Source organism: Amphiura filiformis, chromosome 1, assembly GCF_039555335.1.
Source record: "Amphiura filiformis chromosome 1, Afil_fr2py, whole genome shotgun sequence".
Lineage (NCBI taxonomy): Eukaryota > Metazoa > Echinodermata > Ophiuroidea > Amphilepidida > Amphiuridae > Amphiura > Amphiura filiformis.
Window position 1 is genome coordinate 73,555,079 of NC_092628.1, and position 13,920 is coordinate 73,568,998.

The 13,920-nt window shown below is 37.0% G+C and overlaps 2 protein-coding genes across 2 annotated transcripts in view; both read right to left on the reverse strand.

Moving 5' to 3' along the window:
* Positions 1-205: 205 nt before the first annotated feature.
* The window catches only part of LOC140152991 (tenascin-X-like), a 124,850-nt gene continuing 111,135 nt past the window's right edge, over positions 206-13,920 (reverse strand). The window contains exons 39-50 of the mRNA XM_072175564.1: positions 8,403-8,456; positions 7,518-7,574; positions 7,017-7,049; positions 6,695-6,736; positions 5,624-5,974; positions 4,823-4,894; positions 4,432-4,512; positions 3,673-3,753; positions 3,418-3,491; positions 2,932-2,976; positions 419-454; positions 206-261 (exon numbers count right to left, since the gene is read on the reverse strand). Of these exons, the coding sequence (XP_072031665.1) occupies positions 3,430-3,491; positions 3,673-3,753; positions 4,432-4,512; positions 4,823-4,894; positions 5,624-5,974; positions 6,695-6,736; positions 7,017-7,049; positions 7,518-7,574; positions 8,403-8,456 (833 nt within the window). The 3' untranslated portion in view covers positions 206-261; positions 419-454; positions 2,932-2,976; positions 3,418-3,429. The remainder of the gene's footprint in view (positions 262-418; positions 455-2,931; positions 2,977-3,417; positions 3,492-3,672; positions 3,754-4,431; positions 4,513-4,822; positions 4,895-5,623; positions 5,975-6,694; positions 6,737-7,016; positions 7,050-7,517; positions 7,575-8,402; positions 8,457-13,920) is intronic.
* Positions 9,070-13,389, reverse strand: LOC140168476 (uncharacterized). Its single transcript, XM_072191878.1, is given in 4 exon segments — positions 9,070-9,552; positions 9,555-10,437; positions 12,137-12,952; positions 12,997-13,389. Coding segments are annotated over 4 exon segments (2,394 nt in total). The 3' UTR covers positions 9,070-9,250.

The following is a 13,920-nucleotide window of genomic DNA, read 5'->3' on the forward strand; positions in this document are numbered from 1 at the left end:
TCTCCACATACACAATGACCTCATACTCCACTCCACTTTCCAGATCTTTCAGATCATAATATGTATCTTTGGAGTCTACAGTCACTGTTGTTAGATCCTTAATTGGGTTTCGTTTGCTATCTACTTGTTGGTAAGTAATGGCGTATGACTTGATATCAGACGTGGTATCTTTTGGCGGGAACCATTGTAGTCTGACTGTTTTGGAATCAACGGAACGGTAGGTTACTTCTTTCACCACACTGGATGGCCCTCCTCCTGTTACTGAGAATTTTAAAAAAATCGATTTCGTATTAATGATAATCGATGAAAGTAACATAATTCTTGGTTAGGCGGTGATTGTGATTCTAATTGTGACATTAGTGTCTGTATTAATGATGTTTTTACAACATGGTTAGCTGAAAGTTTATGTTGCACATACCTTTCATTTCTTCTCCCCCGCTTCCTTCACCACCACCTAAATGAATATAATATCAAGAAAAATATGAAACTGATTAAAGCGATACAAGGGGCTTATTTATGTTTAATCGAGTTGAAATTATGGTTGCGTAAGAAAACATGACATTTCTAACACTAACAAATGCTGAAATGTATACATACAAACCCGTTTCAAATTGTATCATGTTAAAAGTTTTGAAATCATGCTGTCTGTAAAAAACTGTATCGTATTACGCATTATTTTTAATGATGAAGAAATGTATGTGTTGTGTGGACTCCGCATGCACAAAAAGCAAGAAACATCACACTGACAGAAGATGCAAGAAAAAACAATAGAAGGATGAGTTCCTCATGAAATCGGTAAGGAAAGAGTATAATACGACGTAACTAGCATGCGTCTATTTCTGAGTAACTTCTTCATGCAGCTGGTAGCTTTATCTTAACCGTCTTAGAACGCTCCTTATGTGGTTTTCATCCAAATATTAAAACGTTTAAAATACAGCACCAAATGACTTGTCTAATTGTGGAGCCATCCTGTATATGCATATAAGCGAAAAATGTTTCGGCCTTTAAGTAGTCTCAATGTGGACTTTAGGACCGAGTGTCTGAAGTAATTTTGAGGAAATATATCCTACTCCTACATTGCCGACTGGTTACATATCTGACAATAGTCTCGTGATACTTGTAACCAAACATAACACACAAAATGGCAAAGGTAGAGCGGTAATGTAAGTCTATATGCAATGGACTACCGTCTAATGCACACTTCAGGTATCTTTGTCATGTGCCGTATCTAAAAGATATGTTTCATACTCGTTACCAAATGAAACAATAAATTGAAAACAAAACATTCAGATGATAATATGGTCAGACACTAAACATTTGTAACCAGTGGCAAGAACCATGAATTTATACATAACGAGAAACAGCTTGCACACAAACGTTGTTCGTTTCGTGTCTGAAATACGAGATATTTAAGAAGCTATTTGTTTTTTAATTCTTAAATGAGCTATATAATGAGATGAGCAGTTGGAAATTATTGAGTCGGAATGTTTTGGTGATAATATGCTTATCAAGATGGCAAAACTCACATTATGATCTGATGATACATACTAAACAATGATCTAAAGACTACTACGCATGCGACGTGCTAAACCCCACACAAAATGAATGTTTATGTACTTCATGGATGCAATTTGTATTATGAATAAAGATGTAATGATTCCTAATCAAATAAGACATCTTGTTGTGAATATTTCAAGGCGCAAGATGGTCTTGCATCAGATCATTTCTCCCAGGCTCTGCATGCATTTGGAATGCTCAACCAGCACATGTAGCTTCAATCAGGACTTGCACAGCTTCAAGACAGTGTGTGGTTAATAGCTATCTTGTCACCAACCATGATAGCCTATCGATAAAACCTTGGCATAAAGTCGTAATTAATCAAATGTATGATACCCCATAAGAGGAGCATACGCGTAATGGATCGAGAAATAAGACCTGTTATACAATAGCATAATGGTAACAGGAAAACAGCTTTTAATTTGTCGACATTGATTTTCCAAAACATTGTTTCCAACAAACGTTTTTGTTACAATGATTAAGAACATCACTAGCAACAAAGGACCAGAGTAATTCATAGTAATCTGCTGGAGACGCTCGTTGAGTCGGTGAAAAGGCGCTTCGGTGAGTGTACCAAATTGAGTAGCATAGAACTTTAAACTCACTTTTCCAGTGTTTCTATTGTTTACTATTATAGTTTGGCTCCCCTGCCAAGTAAGTAAAAAAAATCAAACCACGTGAATTTTGAAAAGAACTAGCCGCTCTCTACTCTAATGGTTGATGTTTCAGTTGAAATGTTTTATAATGGTAGCATAATGAAAAGAAATAATAAAAAAGACCTAGCACTATGACAAAACACAAGTATCCATGCAACGTGCGGAACTTGAAGTAATCATTCACACATATCATACCTAGATTTGTGGTTAGGTCCTCCGTAAACAAAGCTGAAAATTTAAGCCAATGTTACTCGGTTTTTAGATAATTAAATTTGATTAGCAGTGATGAACTTTCATGACACATTTTTCGCCAAAATCACGACAGATTTCAAGTTATGTTACTTTGTACAAGTATATAAATTATATATATTCAAATTGGCCCCATAAAGTTAATTTGCCATTACTAGTGCAGTGATTTGTTGCTGTTACCATTATTCGGAGACATTTAGATAGGTTAATTTTCTTAAGTTAACATAATCTGTGTGTCTTTTTCAATATTAATCACTAACATGACGTAAGACTAAGCTTCATATCACATTTTAAAATGGTATCTAATAAAGTATGCGATCTTGGCCGTCCATACAAAGAATTAAAGACATTTAATAGATATTAATTTAGCAACATTTGGCCAACATATGCATGTAGCGTCACGTCCGTCGCAGATTAAATCTTAAAGAACACAAGAAAAACAAAGAATAAGAATTGTTTTGTAACATACCGATTGGTTTGGCAGTAGTTAATTCTTCCAAAATCTCCATTGTTGCTGTAAGGTATTAAAAAATGTTGAGTTAGCAGATTGCAAAATCGTAATCATATTATCGACTATAGCCCCAGCGATACTGCATCCATATTGTCCTGGGTAGGATATGTTCACCTGAGGGACATGTGTTGATTTTAATTGTTAATAACTAGCACTACATTAATGTTGATTTTTTTTTTCAAAGTAAAATGCTAATACCTATTACAATACCTTGTAAAGGTCTGAGGAAATTATCACGATACCAAGAGATAATATGGGCTATTCCATTTGAAATCCATACACTTCCTATGGAAGACATCCTTTTAATCTCCCACACAAAGGGTGTAGATTTCCAATGGAGCCACCCATTTAGGCAACCCCATTCGAAATTCACACTCCATGTTATGTCTTCCATAGGGGTGTATGGATTTCAACTGGAATAACCCAATATCACTATTACCTTACCTGTTGTGGTGACTATTGAAGATCTACATATTGCCTCCAATACCCAACAAAGCTGTTTATTTGGTCACCCAATCCTATCGCAAAAACATAATAATTGGAGTGTTAATATAGGAGGAACTGTTCTTTGTTATATTCTTTGTATCATTACATTTTTCTTGTCATGCACATCCTATTACTTCTATGTATCATGTTGTTAATTGAAATAAAAGTTACGTGCAACATGTTATTCCTTTATTTTGAGTCTTTCTTCCTTACCTGGTGGAGTGCTGCTTAGTAATGTCTGTAATAAATAGATTAATATGGGGCTGTTGCCACTCTCTGATGATACATTGGTACCTGGAAAATGGTAATGAAATAAGTCTATTTAAAAAAACATATTTCGAAGGTGAATTTGTATTGAGTATTACAGTAAATCACATACGGTATATTGCCAAATAAATTGCGCTTTCCAATAAACCATTTCCCTTCAAGCATACTTAAGAAACATCTTATCATTATTCCCTAAACAGGTATTAGTTAAATACATACGTTACTTGTTTAAATTACCATCGCCTATTATGGACTGACCATTCAACAACAATCAGGAAAATATTTGTTAATTTGAATAACTACTTCAAAAGATTCGAGTTAGGTATACCAACTTAATATGGAGAACAAGATAAAGATAAGATAAAACTAATGCAGTATGTAAAACCATGGTGGTGTACACTGACACTGTACTGGTGAAAATCCAAAACCACAGGGATTTGGATGGTTTTGAATTTTTACTAGTGCAGTGTTGGTGTACACCTCCATGATTTACATACTGCATTAGTTTTTATCTTGTCTTTGTCTTGTTCCCCACATCAAGTTGGTTTACCTGGCTCAAATCTTTCTATTTTAATATATTCTATTGGAGACACTTTGTACTTCAAATATTCTGTCAACATCATGTTTTTATTCATATGTTTATGTTATATAAAATTATGAGACAATTCCATATCATTTTAAAATTCAATTAGTCCCATACATTACCTGGACGTTGTTCGTTTGATAATAGGATAAACGCATCTCCCAGCGCAGCAAAATCAGCTCCTCCTAAATACGGAGATACGTCTTTGAAATGAAAATGAAAATAAAACATTATTTAGGAGTTGTGTGAATTAATATCGACATAATTTGTGTGCATCGTTTGCGCATCCGAATAGGCAATCAATCATTGTAATTATTGTTCCACAAAATACCATAAAACTGATCTTAAAACTGTTGATATAAATTGATGATATAAACGATCATTTAAAACTGCTGGTGTAAATGTGCTTCGCAAAATGTGCTTCGCAAAACACAGAACTACTTCATGATTACCATGGTTCGAGATTGTTTGCAATAGAAAAAAAATAACTGAATCGTTTTAGTTTTCACTCACCTTCCGGTACATCTTCGTTGGCAAGCATCCTTACTACATGGTTTCTAAAGGCACGTTTCGCGAACTCCTCATCTGTGTAAAGATAGTACATAATAATTAACCTTCGTTAATATAATATAATATAATATAATATTAATTATTTAGCTCCCATTAAGGTTGAGCACTTTACCTGTGGATGATTGTAACCATCTTGGATGTATATCTTGGATTTATCTATTTATACATTAATATATTTATCTACTATAAAATGATAAATGTTTAAAGAACTTGGTTTGTAACATAGTGAAACCAATTTATTTCATAAAAACAATTCTTTAAGGCTACACGATTTATTGTTGGTCGAAGCAGCCAAAAATTGATTTTAATTATCAAAATCAATATATTATTGAAAAATAACACTTTGATGTTTTGCAAGAGTTCATTCTACAAATCATATAATTTGAAAACTTATACTTTGAACGCTTGATTTATTGTTGTGAATAAGTTATGTACGTTTTACAAAAGTGTTGTTGTTTCAGCCCTGTTTACAACATAACTCAAGAACCACAGGACCTACAAGAGTATGTCTGCGATATTTGAATTCTTTTACACACTCGCTATGAAATGATCAATGCAATTTTTGTCAAAACTCACTACCATTCGCAAGATGCTGTGAACTACCAAATCGCAGCAGGTTAAAAATAGTTGCTAACCTTAAATGATAACTATTAATTAAAAACATTGAACCAACAGTATTTTGTTACATAACATTGACATAATACAGCGGGTAACACTTAAATTTTATGTGCCTTATCTACCTACCCAATTTCGACGTTCCCACTGCATCTTTTTCCACTCTAATAAACACATCATCTGATCCAGGATCCATACCAGCTGAAGTATTGGCATAAACAACGATTTGATACAAAGCTCCTTCTTCTAACCCTTCAATATCAGTGTTCAGAGTTGAAGCATCGACGTTGAATCGAGTTGCAGTAACATTCAAAGGTCCTGGTACACCTTCGGTTTCTTCCGGTTCAGTTAGCAGTTGGTATGATACGGTGTAGCCGGTTATTTCATCACCTTCTGCGTCCTTCCGTGGATACCAGTAAACACGGATAGTTGTGTCTTCAGTACCGAATGCTTCTACTTCTTTTATTAGACTCCGTGGGCCTATTACAATAATAATGATAACAATAACAATAATAATAATAATAATAATAATAATAATAATAATAACAATTATGCCTGAGGATAACATTCCAAATAACACCTAAAAATGAAGTAATGGCACTAACATCATGCAAATCTTGGACTAATGTCATCATATAAATCTTCGGCTAATGTAATTTTGTAATATAATAGGCGGTTGGTGAATGACCAATCAGCGCCCTAGATATCACCATAATGTGCGATCTTTTTTTTTTCAATCTGATTTTTTGCCATATTTGTAATGATTATACATCTAATTGGAATCGGACAAATCCATTGTCCTTGTGGGACAACAGGGTAATTTTGAATTAATGTCTTACTAAGACATTGAATCCCTCATAAAACACCACAGTTAAGCGGCCAAGATAGTGAGTGGGTTTTGTTTCTTTTTTGCTCATTATTCCAGTTTAAAATGACCAGAAAATATTCCTGACAGTTGTTACTAATATTATTTCACAATGTTTGAAATAAGATATGAGGGAAATTGTACATTATGGTTTAAGGGATCGGAAAGCAACGTTTGCACAATATTTTTGTGGGGCCTGAAAGCACATCAGAAAAATATACATTTGTAAATAATTTGCCATAAAACGATCTGAACTGTATTTTCCCGGGGCAAAAACGTCATTATATTTTCCATTTGTCAATCAATTTATCTAATGACTAAAACTGTGAGCCTACCTGTAGGCGTTGTGCGATAAGGTGCTTCTGTGGTTGGAACATCTAAAACAATAAAACAAAGAAAACAGAATGATAACAACTGCATCTTGAAAATAATATGGCTACAATCATGCATATAATATGCATGATTGTTACAACTATAAAAGTAACAGTTGCGCTTGAATGAAATGATCTCAAGTATTGAGATATTGGTTGTTTCCAATGAAGATGAGCTAAAAATTATGATGCTGACAATGTAAAGACAATCATGAATAACAGAGAGAATTTAAACAAAATATATGAAACAATACGGACACAAAGTGCATTCAACATATATTTATACCTGACGGTGCTAGGGAGGGCTCATCTGTAAGATCTGAAACAAAAAATGTCATCAAATTGGTGTATTGAGTAAACATTTATAAATTACCAAAATGTATCAGCATTAACTTGTACTACTTGTGCAAAAATGGATTTGCATGCTTCTTTAAGATGATTTTCTCCAAGTTCCTTGCGACTGCATGTTAGGAATTGATATGCTGGAGGTAGCAGCATCGCGGCGCAGCATCAGAACATCTGATAACCTTACTGTTCAATTACTTCAGCTATATCTGAACTGGTGCAAGTTTTAAAGCTAGGACACTATATGTTCCAAGTTTAACGTCACGTGTCACCTCATTACAAGGCCATGATGAGAAGGTAATGTATGATTTTCTATGCTACATCTTAAGTGCAAAATGACAGTGATTAAGTGATGACAAAACAACCATCCTAGCAAAACGAAATGGTTTTAACGAAACAACACAGATGTCGATGAGTGCATTCTATGTGAGGTGAGATATACCTTCTGTAGTTGAAACAGCCGTAGTCATCAATTCTGTAACTGGCAAGGTTATCAATTCTGTAATAGGTAAAGTTGATTGTATGAATATGATACCAGATGGTTATACATGCTATCAGATCATTTGAAACTACATTTTACATCTTTTATTTATTTCTAAATGACGGGTGTTTGACGTCATGACGTATTCACGAAATCTGTAATACACTGATATTATTTTCGGACAATCGATGCATACTGATATCTGATTATTTTGAAAGTAATTGCATGGTATCATCAAGTCAATTATCACATAATTATTTTGTAACACCTAAGACGATGATGTGGCAAATGATATTATTTTGCTTAATTTAGTGACGCCGTATATGGCAGACAAGAGGTAAAGTATCACATTTTGTAAGTAAAAAAAGTAAATATCTTGAATTTCTTGAAGTTCACTTGGAAAGATATCTTTCAGTTGTATTATGATTATGAAAAATAGGGAATCTAGATAGAAGTGTAATGCCACAAAATTTCAAGTTAAATTTTAAAGTTGTTCGCCGATAGGAAGGTAATTAGGGTTTGGGCAGGGCAAATGCTCCCACTCAACATTTTATTTTGCCCGCCAACAGTAGCGGCGTTCCACATGTAAACAGAATGACAGATGCCACATCATCTATAAGATTATTTGCAAAATGAAGAAGACTAAAATGCGAAGAAAAAAGTATATGAATATACATGTACAATCAACGGAAATGACGAGAAACGGGCAAGAATTGTGTGTCAAATATGTTGGGGAATCGAAATTTGAATCCTTCACTTGTCTAATCATGTGATGCGAACATGGACAGGGTTTTAACGAAACGACATAGATATCAATGAGTGCATTCCATGCGAAGTAAGATGTACCTTCTGGAGTTGCGACCGTAGTCATCAATTCTGTAGCAGGCAAAGTGATCAATTCTGTAAGAAGTAAAATTAAACAGTTAACCGAGACTTACCTGTAAGTTGAAGGGTGACTGTGGTTCTCTGGTGGTCCTGACGACAGCATGGAAATTACATGAGATAGCATGACGTAATTCGCTGAATATTCATCAGTCTTCAAAGCAGCAAGGTTAGACCCAGATATCAAGGGAACCATAACTGCCAGACTTCACTATTATGTGTTGTATACAAACAAACATGTATACTCCAGGGAGGGAGGAGGGCATGTAATTTCCATGCTGTCGTCAGGACCACTAGAGAACCACAGTCACCCTTCAACTTACAGGTAAGTCTCGGTTAACTGTTTAATTCTCTGGTGCTCCTGACTCCAGCGGAAATTCCATGAGACTTCGAAGCAACTGGGGCTAACCTATGCCTGTCCTCCCTGACCCCTTATCAAATTAATAAGATACTAGTATGATTGTAATAATATACTCACACATAAGATCACTGTAAACTTCATGTTGTTTATTTTTAAACATGTCACTTTCTTAAACTTGTTTCAACTGCATCAAGCATTTTAACCTGTATCATAGCATTAGTTTTTTTTTTTGCATAAAACTTAGTTCAACTGATTTTCTCAAACTAAATTGTTTATTTTAACACGAGTCATTTTTCTTCAAAGAAAACGACACATTCAGCTGTTATTTCCCAGCTTTCTAAAGATCTCTATAACAGTACAACTATGGGTTTCTTGACCCAGGTTTACAACTAATTTGTGACTCCAGATAACCAACATGTACACTGTACGTAAATAAAGCAGCTACATATCTTTACTTTGTAGCAAGAACCTTCTTTGCATAAGTTTTGTCCTTTGGTACTTTCTTCTTGTAGTAGGTGGCAAAAGTTGCCGCTGATGACCAGCCAGCTGTACGCAATATCTCTTCAATAGGTACACCCTGGTCACATGCTTTTGAGGTGGAAGCAGCTCTCACACTATGGGACTTGTATATGGAAACATCTATCCCAGCCATTCTCATTGTGAGTTTGATCCATCTGCTAATTGTGGCTGCTGTAACCTTAGCATGTGGTTTGGTGTAACTAATGAAGAGTTGTGATTGCTCTCCCTTAAAGCCTGTGTGCTCTTGATATATTCTCTAAGAACTGTGTAGACACATAGTCTCCTGTCCACAGGATATGCACCTAGTTCCAAAACAGGTGGTGTGTAACTTGGTCTACTTTGTTTTAGTGTAGCCTTCCCCACTGTGAAACAATATTTGCTTGTTTTCACAGTCATATTCTCGAGATCAAGTGCAACCAATGTCTGCGTTCTTGCTGCCAGTAAAATTGCTACCAGCGTTACTGTTTTCAGTGTTAAGTGCTTCAAACTCAACGTAGAAACTGGGGAAAGTTTGCGCAGTGTGCACAATAACTTTCCGACATCCCAAGTATCCACATAACGTGGCATTGGTGGTCTCAGGTTGTACACACCTTTCAGGAATCTGATGACCCATGGATGGGCCCCAATGGTTGTGAATCCTTTCTTGTACACAGTTATTTGAGACAGAGCACAACGTGCTGTGTTTATAGCACTATAGCCAAGCCCTGCCTCATATAATTCTGTCAGGAAATCTAATACTTCAGAGACATTTGGTTGCACATGATCAACCTCCCTTTGAACACAAAACTTGTACCACCTTGCATAATAGGTACTGTACTGCTTGTGTGTTCCATACTTCCAGGATGACAACATGATGTTGACAGCCTGTTTAGATATTGACTGTTTTCTGAGGACAGTCCTGAGATTTTTGCGGCAATCAACTTTAGTTTTTTGCGTAGTGGATGGAGTCTTTGGCTTCCGGGAAGAGTTAACATAGTGTCTATTCTTGGCAGAATTACTGGGTCTTCTGTTAGCAATCCGAGAAGTTTGCTGAACCAGCTCTGAGTTGGCCAAAGGGGAAAGATGACTACAGCTGTGGCTTGGTCTTGGCGGACTTTCTGAAGGCAGCGCCCTACGAGGCTGAAAGGTGGAAACAAATAACAAAAATTACCATACCATGATCTAGAAAATGCATCAACATATTCGGCAGAGGGATCTCGCTGCCATGAAACATATCTTGTGCATTTTGCATTCAGCCTAGATGCAAACAAGTCAATTTGCATGATACCAAACATGTTCTCCAATTCTGTGAAGATCTGGGGATTCAGGGACCACTCAGTTCTGTCATTAAAATTTCTGCTGGCAAAATCTGCTTGCACATTGTCAACACCTGGTATATATGACGCTGACAACCGAACGTGCCGTTCAATGGCCCAGATCCACATAGAATTGGCCAACTGGTTGAGGTCATCATGCTTTCCACCCATGTTATTAACATAGGCGACAGCTGTGGTGTTGTCAATTAACAATTGTACATGTTTCCTCTGAATTTGATCTTCAAATGACTTTAGTGCAAGATCAACAGCTAATAGTTCTAGAAAGTTGATATGATGTTGCTTCTCTATTGAATCCCATCTTCCACCTATTCTTTCCACTCCTAATGTTGCCCCCCAGCCTTCATTGGAGGCATCAGTTGTCATAGTCAACTCTGGATTTCCCAGTACAATCTGTCTACTCTGAGTTGGCAGGTTATCAACCCACCATTGTAACTCCCGTTTCATGTTGACTGTAATTGGCATAAGTGAGTCAAAATTTCCGTAATTTTCACGGAGTGCTGCTTTTTTGCCTTTCCATTGCACGATAATGGAGAGGGCCAAACTCTACTGCTGGGAAGGTAGCAACAATCAAGCCAATCACCCTGCTTATATTACGTATTGTCTCATTATCCTTCCCTAATAAACTTTCACATTCTGTACTAATTGTGTGTATTTTATCACTATTCAGTGTGACACGCATGAGGGTGGAATCAATACAAAAACCCAGATATGTGATGACCCTTGAGGGTTCTGTTACAGATTTCTCATAATTGAGTGTAAAACCCAATTTTGTCAACAGCTGTGTTGTCGCTTGGATTGAGGCTTGCATTTCTGCATGCGTATCCGATATTAACAACGTGTCATCAATATACCCGGATATTGTGTGACCTCAACCCTGAGTGTAGCGTACACTGGTTTCATCATCTTCGTGTATTTACGAGGGCCACATGCAAGTCCATTAGGGAGACAAGTAAATTGCCAGAGGGCGCCTTTCCATTTGAACCGTAGGTATTTCCTGAACTCTGTATGAACCGGTACACAATAATATGCATCTTTAATGTCAAGTGATGCCATGAAACAGTCTTTTGTAATTAATTTCAGAGCTGTTTCGAAAGTTTCCATTTTGAAGTGGTGATATTCCACATGCTGATTGAAATCTTTGAGATTTAATATCATCCGGTATTTCCCATTTTTCTTTTTCCTCAAAAGATGTTTGACACAAACTCTCCTGGCTCATGCTGGGCCATTTCTATCACCTTCTTTTTCTGTAGTTCTGAGATTTCGTTTGTTATTATGTCAGATTCATTTTGATTGAAATAAAATTCTCTAGCAGGTACATCCTGACAGGGATATGTGCCAGATTCGAACTCGACAGTGAGGCCGGACACTGTCTGTAGTATTTCTTTGTCGGATGTAATTTTCTTCCATTGATTTAAATGTTTGGCTAATTTACCAGCCTCAATAACAGGACTTGCATTTGGCCTCTGTGATACACAAATATCAGAAGAACAAGGAAGTCTTACCTCACCTTGGCTTGTGCTAGACTTGCTTATGGCATTGTTGTGCTTGGCAAAGCTTCTGCGGCCTTTTGGGAAACGACCATATCCCCTGTTCTGATGCCTAGGTGGTCTCGTCCCTCTGTTGTTACCATAGCCATGATAGCCTGAATACATTGCATAGCCTGAACCCCTGGGCAAAGACCTACCCCTAGCTCGGCCTCTTGTATTGTACTGTCGGCCCCTCACCGTATTGGCGACCTTGTTTGTGTCGCCAATCTTCTTTACTTCCTCCTGTAAAGTGTCCCCAAATAACCAGGACGTATGTTCAATATTGCTTGAACATAGGTGAGTGTACCGCCAGTCTACGTCTGGTTTCATTAGATCTCGTCTTCTCAGACACAACAGATGGTATGCTTGTCCGAGACAAGTCAGTCCTTCTATGCCGGTGTTAATGAGTTTGTTAATGAGTGACAATCTCTCGCGGGACTCAATCATATCAAGCATAGATACCATGGCTACACCAGCCTTGGCCATGCCAGTCTGAATCACCTGCATCTTATCATCCATAGCTCTGGTTGGCGTGGAAAGCAGTGTCCAAATCAACTCATTGACCCTGACTTCAGTCAGTGAAGTGCAATTTTCTGGTCTCTGCATTGTGTCCCCTTCTACCAGAGCCTTGAAGTGTTCACGATCTACGCCGTGTTTAAATCTTTCATTTGCCAGGTCTGCTACGTCACCTTTAATTGGTTTAGCCACTTTCTCTTGGCTTTTCTTGTACTTGGCCAATGCCAGTTCGAAGGCAGATTTTTCCCCTTCATTTCCATCATTGTCCCTGAGTTCCTCAGGTTTATCATTGTCAGTCCCTCAGCTTTCCCTTTCTTTACTGGGGGTTCATAATCGTAATCATGGTCATATGCAGAGTCATAGTCAACCCCTGCATCATACTCGTTGACATTGTGATTATCATAATAACCATCCCCATCAGGGTGGTTCAGTATCATGTCATCCATCGTGGCCTGTTGGGTTTCGATGGCTTTCTGATTCTTATTCACTTGTGTGTGAATTTTATTTAGCGTCTGGATCATTAAGTCCATTTTTGCATCGCTCTGGTGGCTCACGGCCCCAGAATTACATTTCATAGCACTCGTATCGTTTGCGTTGGACTCTTTTACGTCTTTCCGCTTCTCTGCCGAATTCTGCGACTTCGACCTGTCGCCTTTTTTCACGGCTTTTTCGTCCCCAGCGGGGCGATTTTTCGTTTTGTCCTTCTCGCTCATAGTGCTACAACGTTGTTTTAACTATTTACCGCTTTAATTTTCACAAAAAGTGCGAAAAAATTGGTAAACTTGTTCGGTTTTTCGTTCACTGAAAAAACCCAACGTGCGTCTTTCTCAGCGAATTGATCACGCACTGATGAATATTCAGCGAATTACGTCATGCTATCTCATGGAATTTCCGCTGGAGTCAGGAGCACCAGAGAATATGAGTATGCTGAGTTAAACATGTTAACATGTTTTAGGGAAATCTATTTTTCTTCCGAATGACATAATTATTTCGTGACAATTGGTGTCAGTTTATCTTATTGTTTGGAAAGTAGTAATTGTATGATGTGATCAAATCAAGCAACAGTTTATTTGGGGACATATTTGAATATACCACGGTTTGCCGTAACCGGTTTATCGTATTAACATGATAACGTACAATCTGTAACATGATTAAGTATCGTTTTAGGTGAGACTTGATACCAAGGATGCTAACTGATATTTTAAAAGTTAATGCTTACGGTTGATTGTTCAAATGTCTCTTTG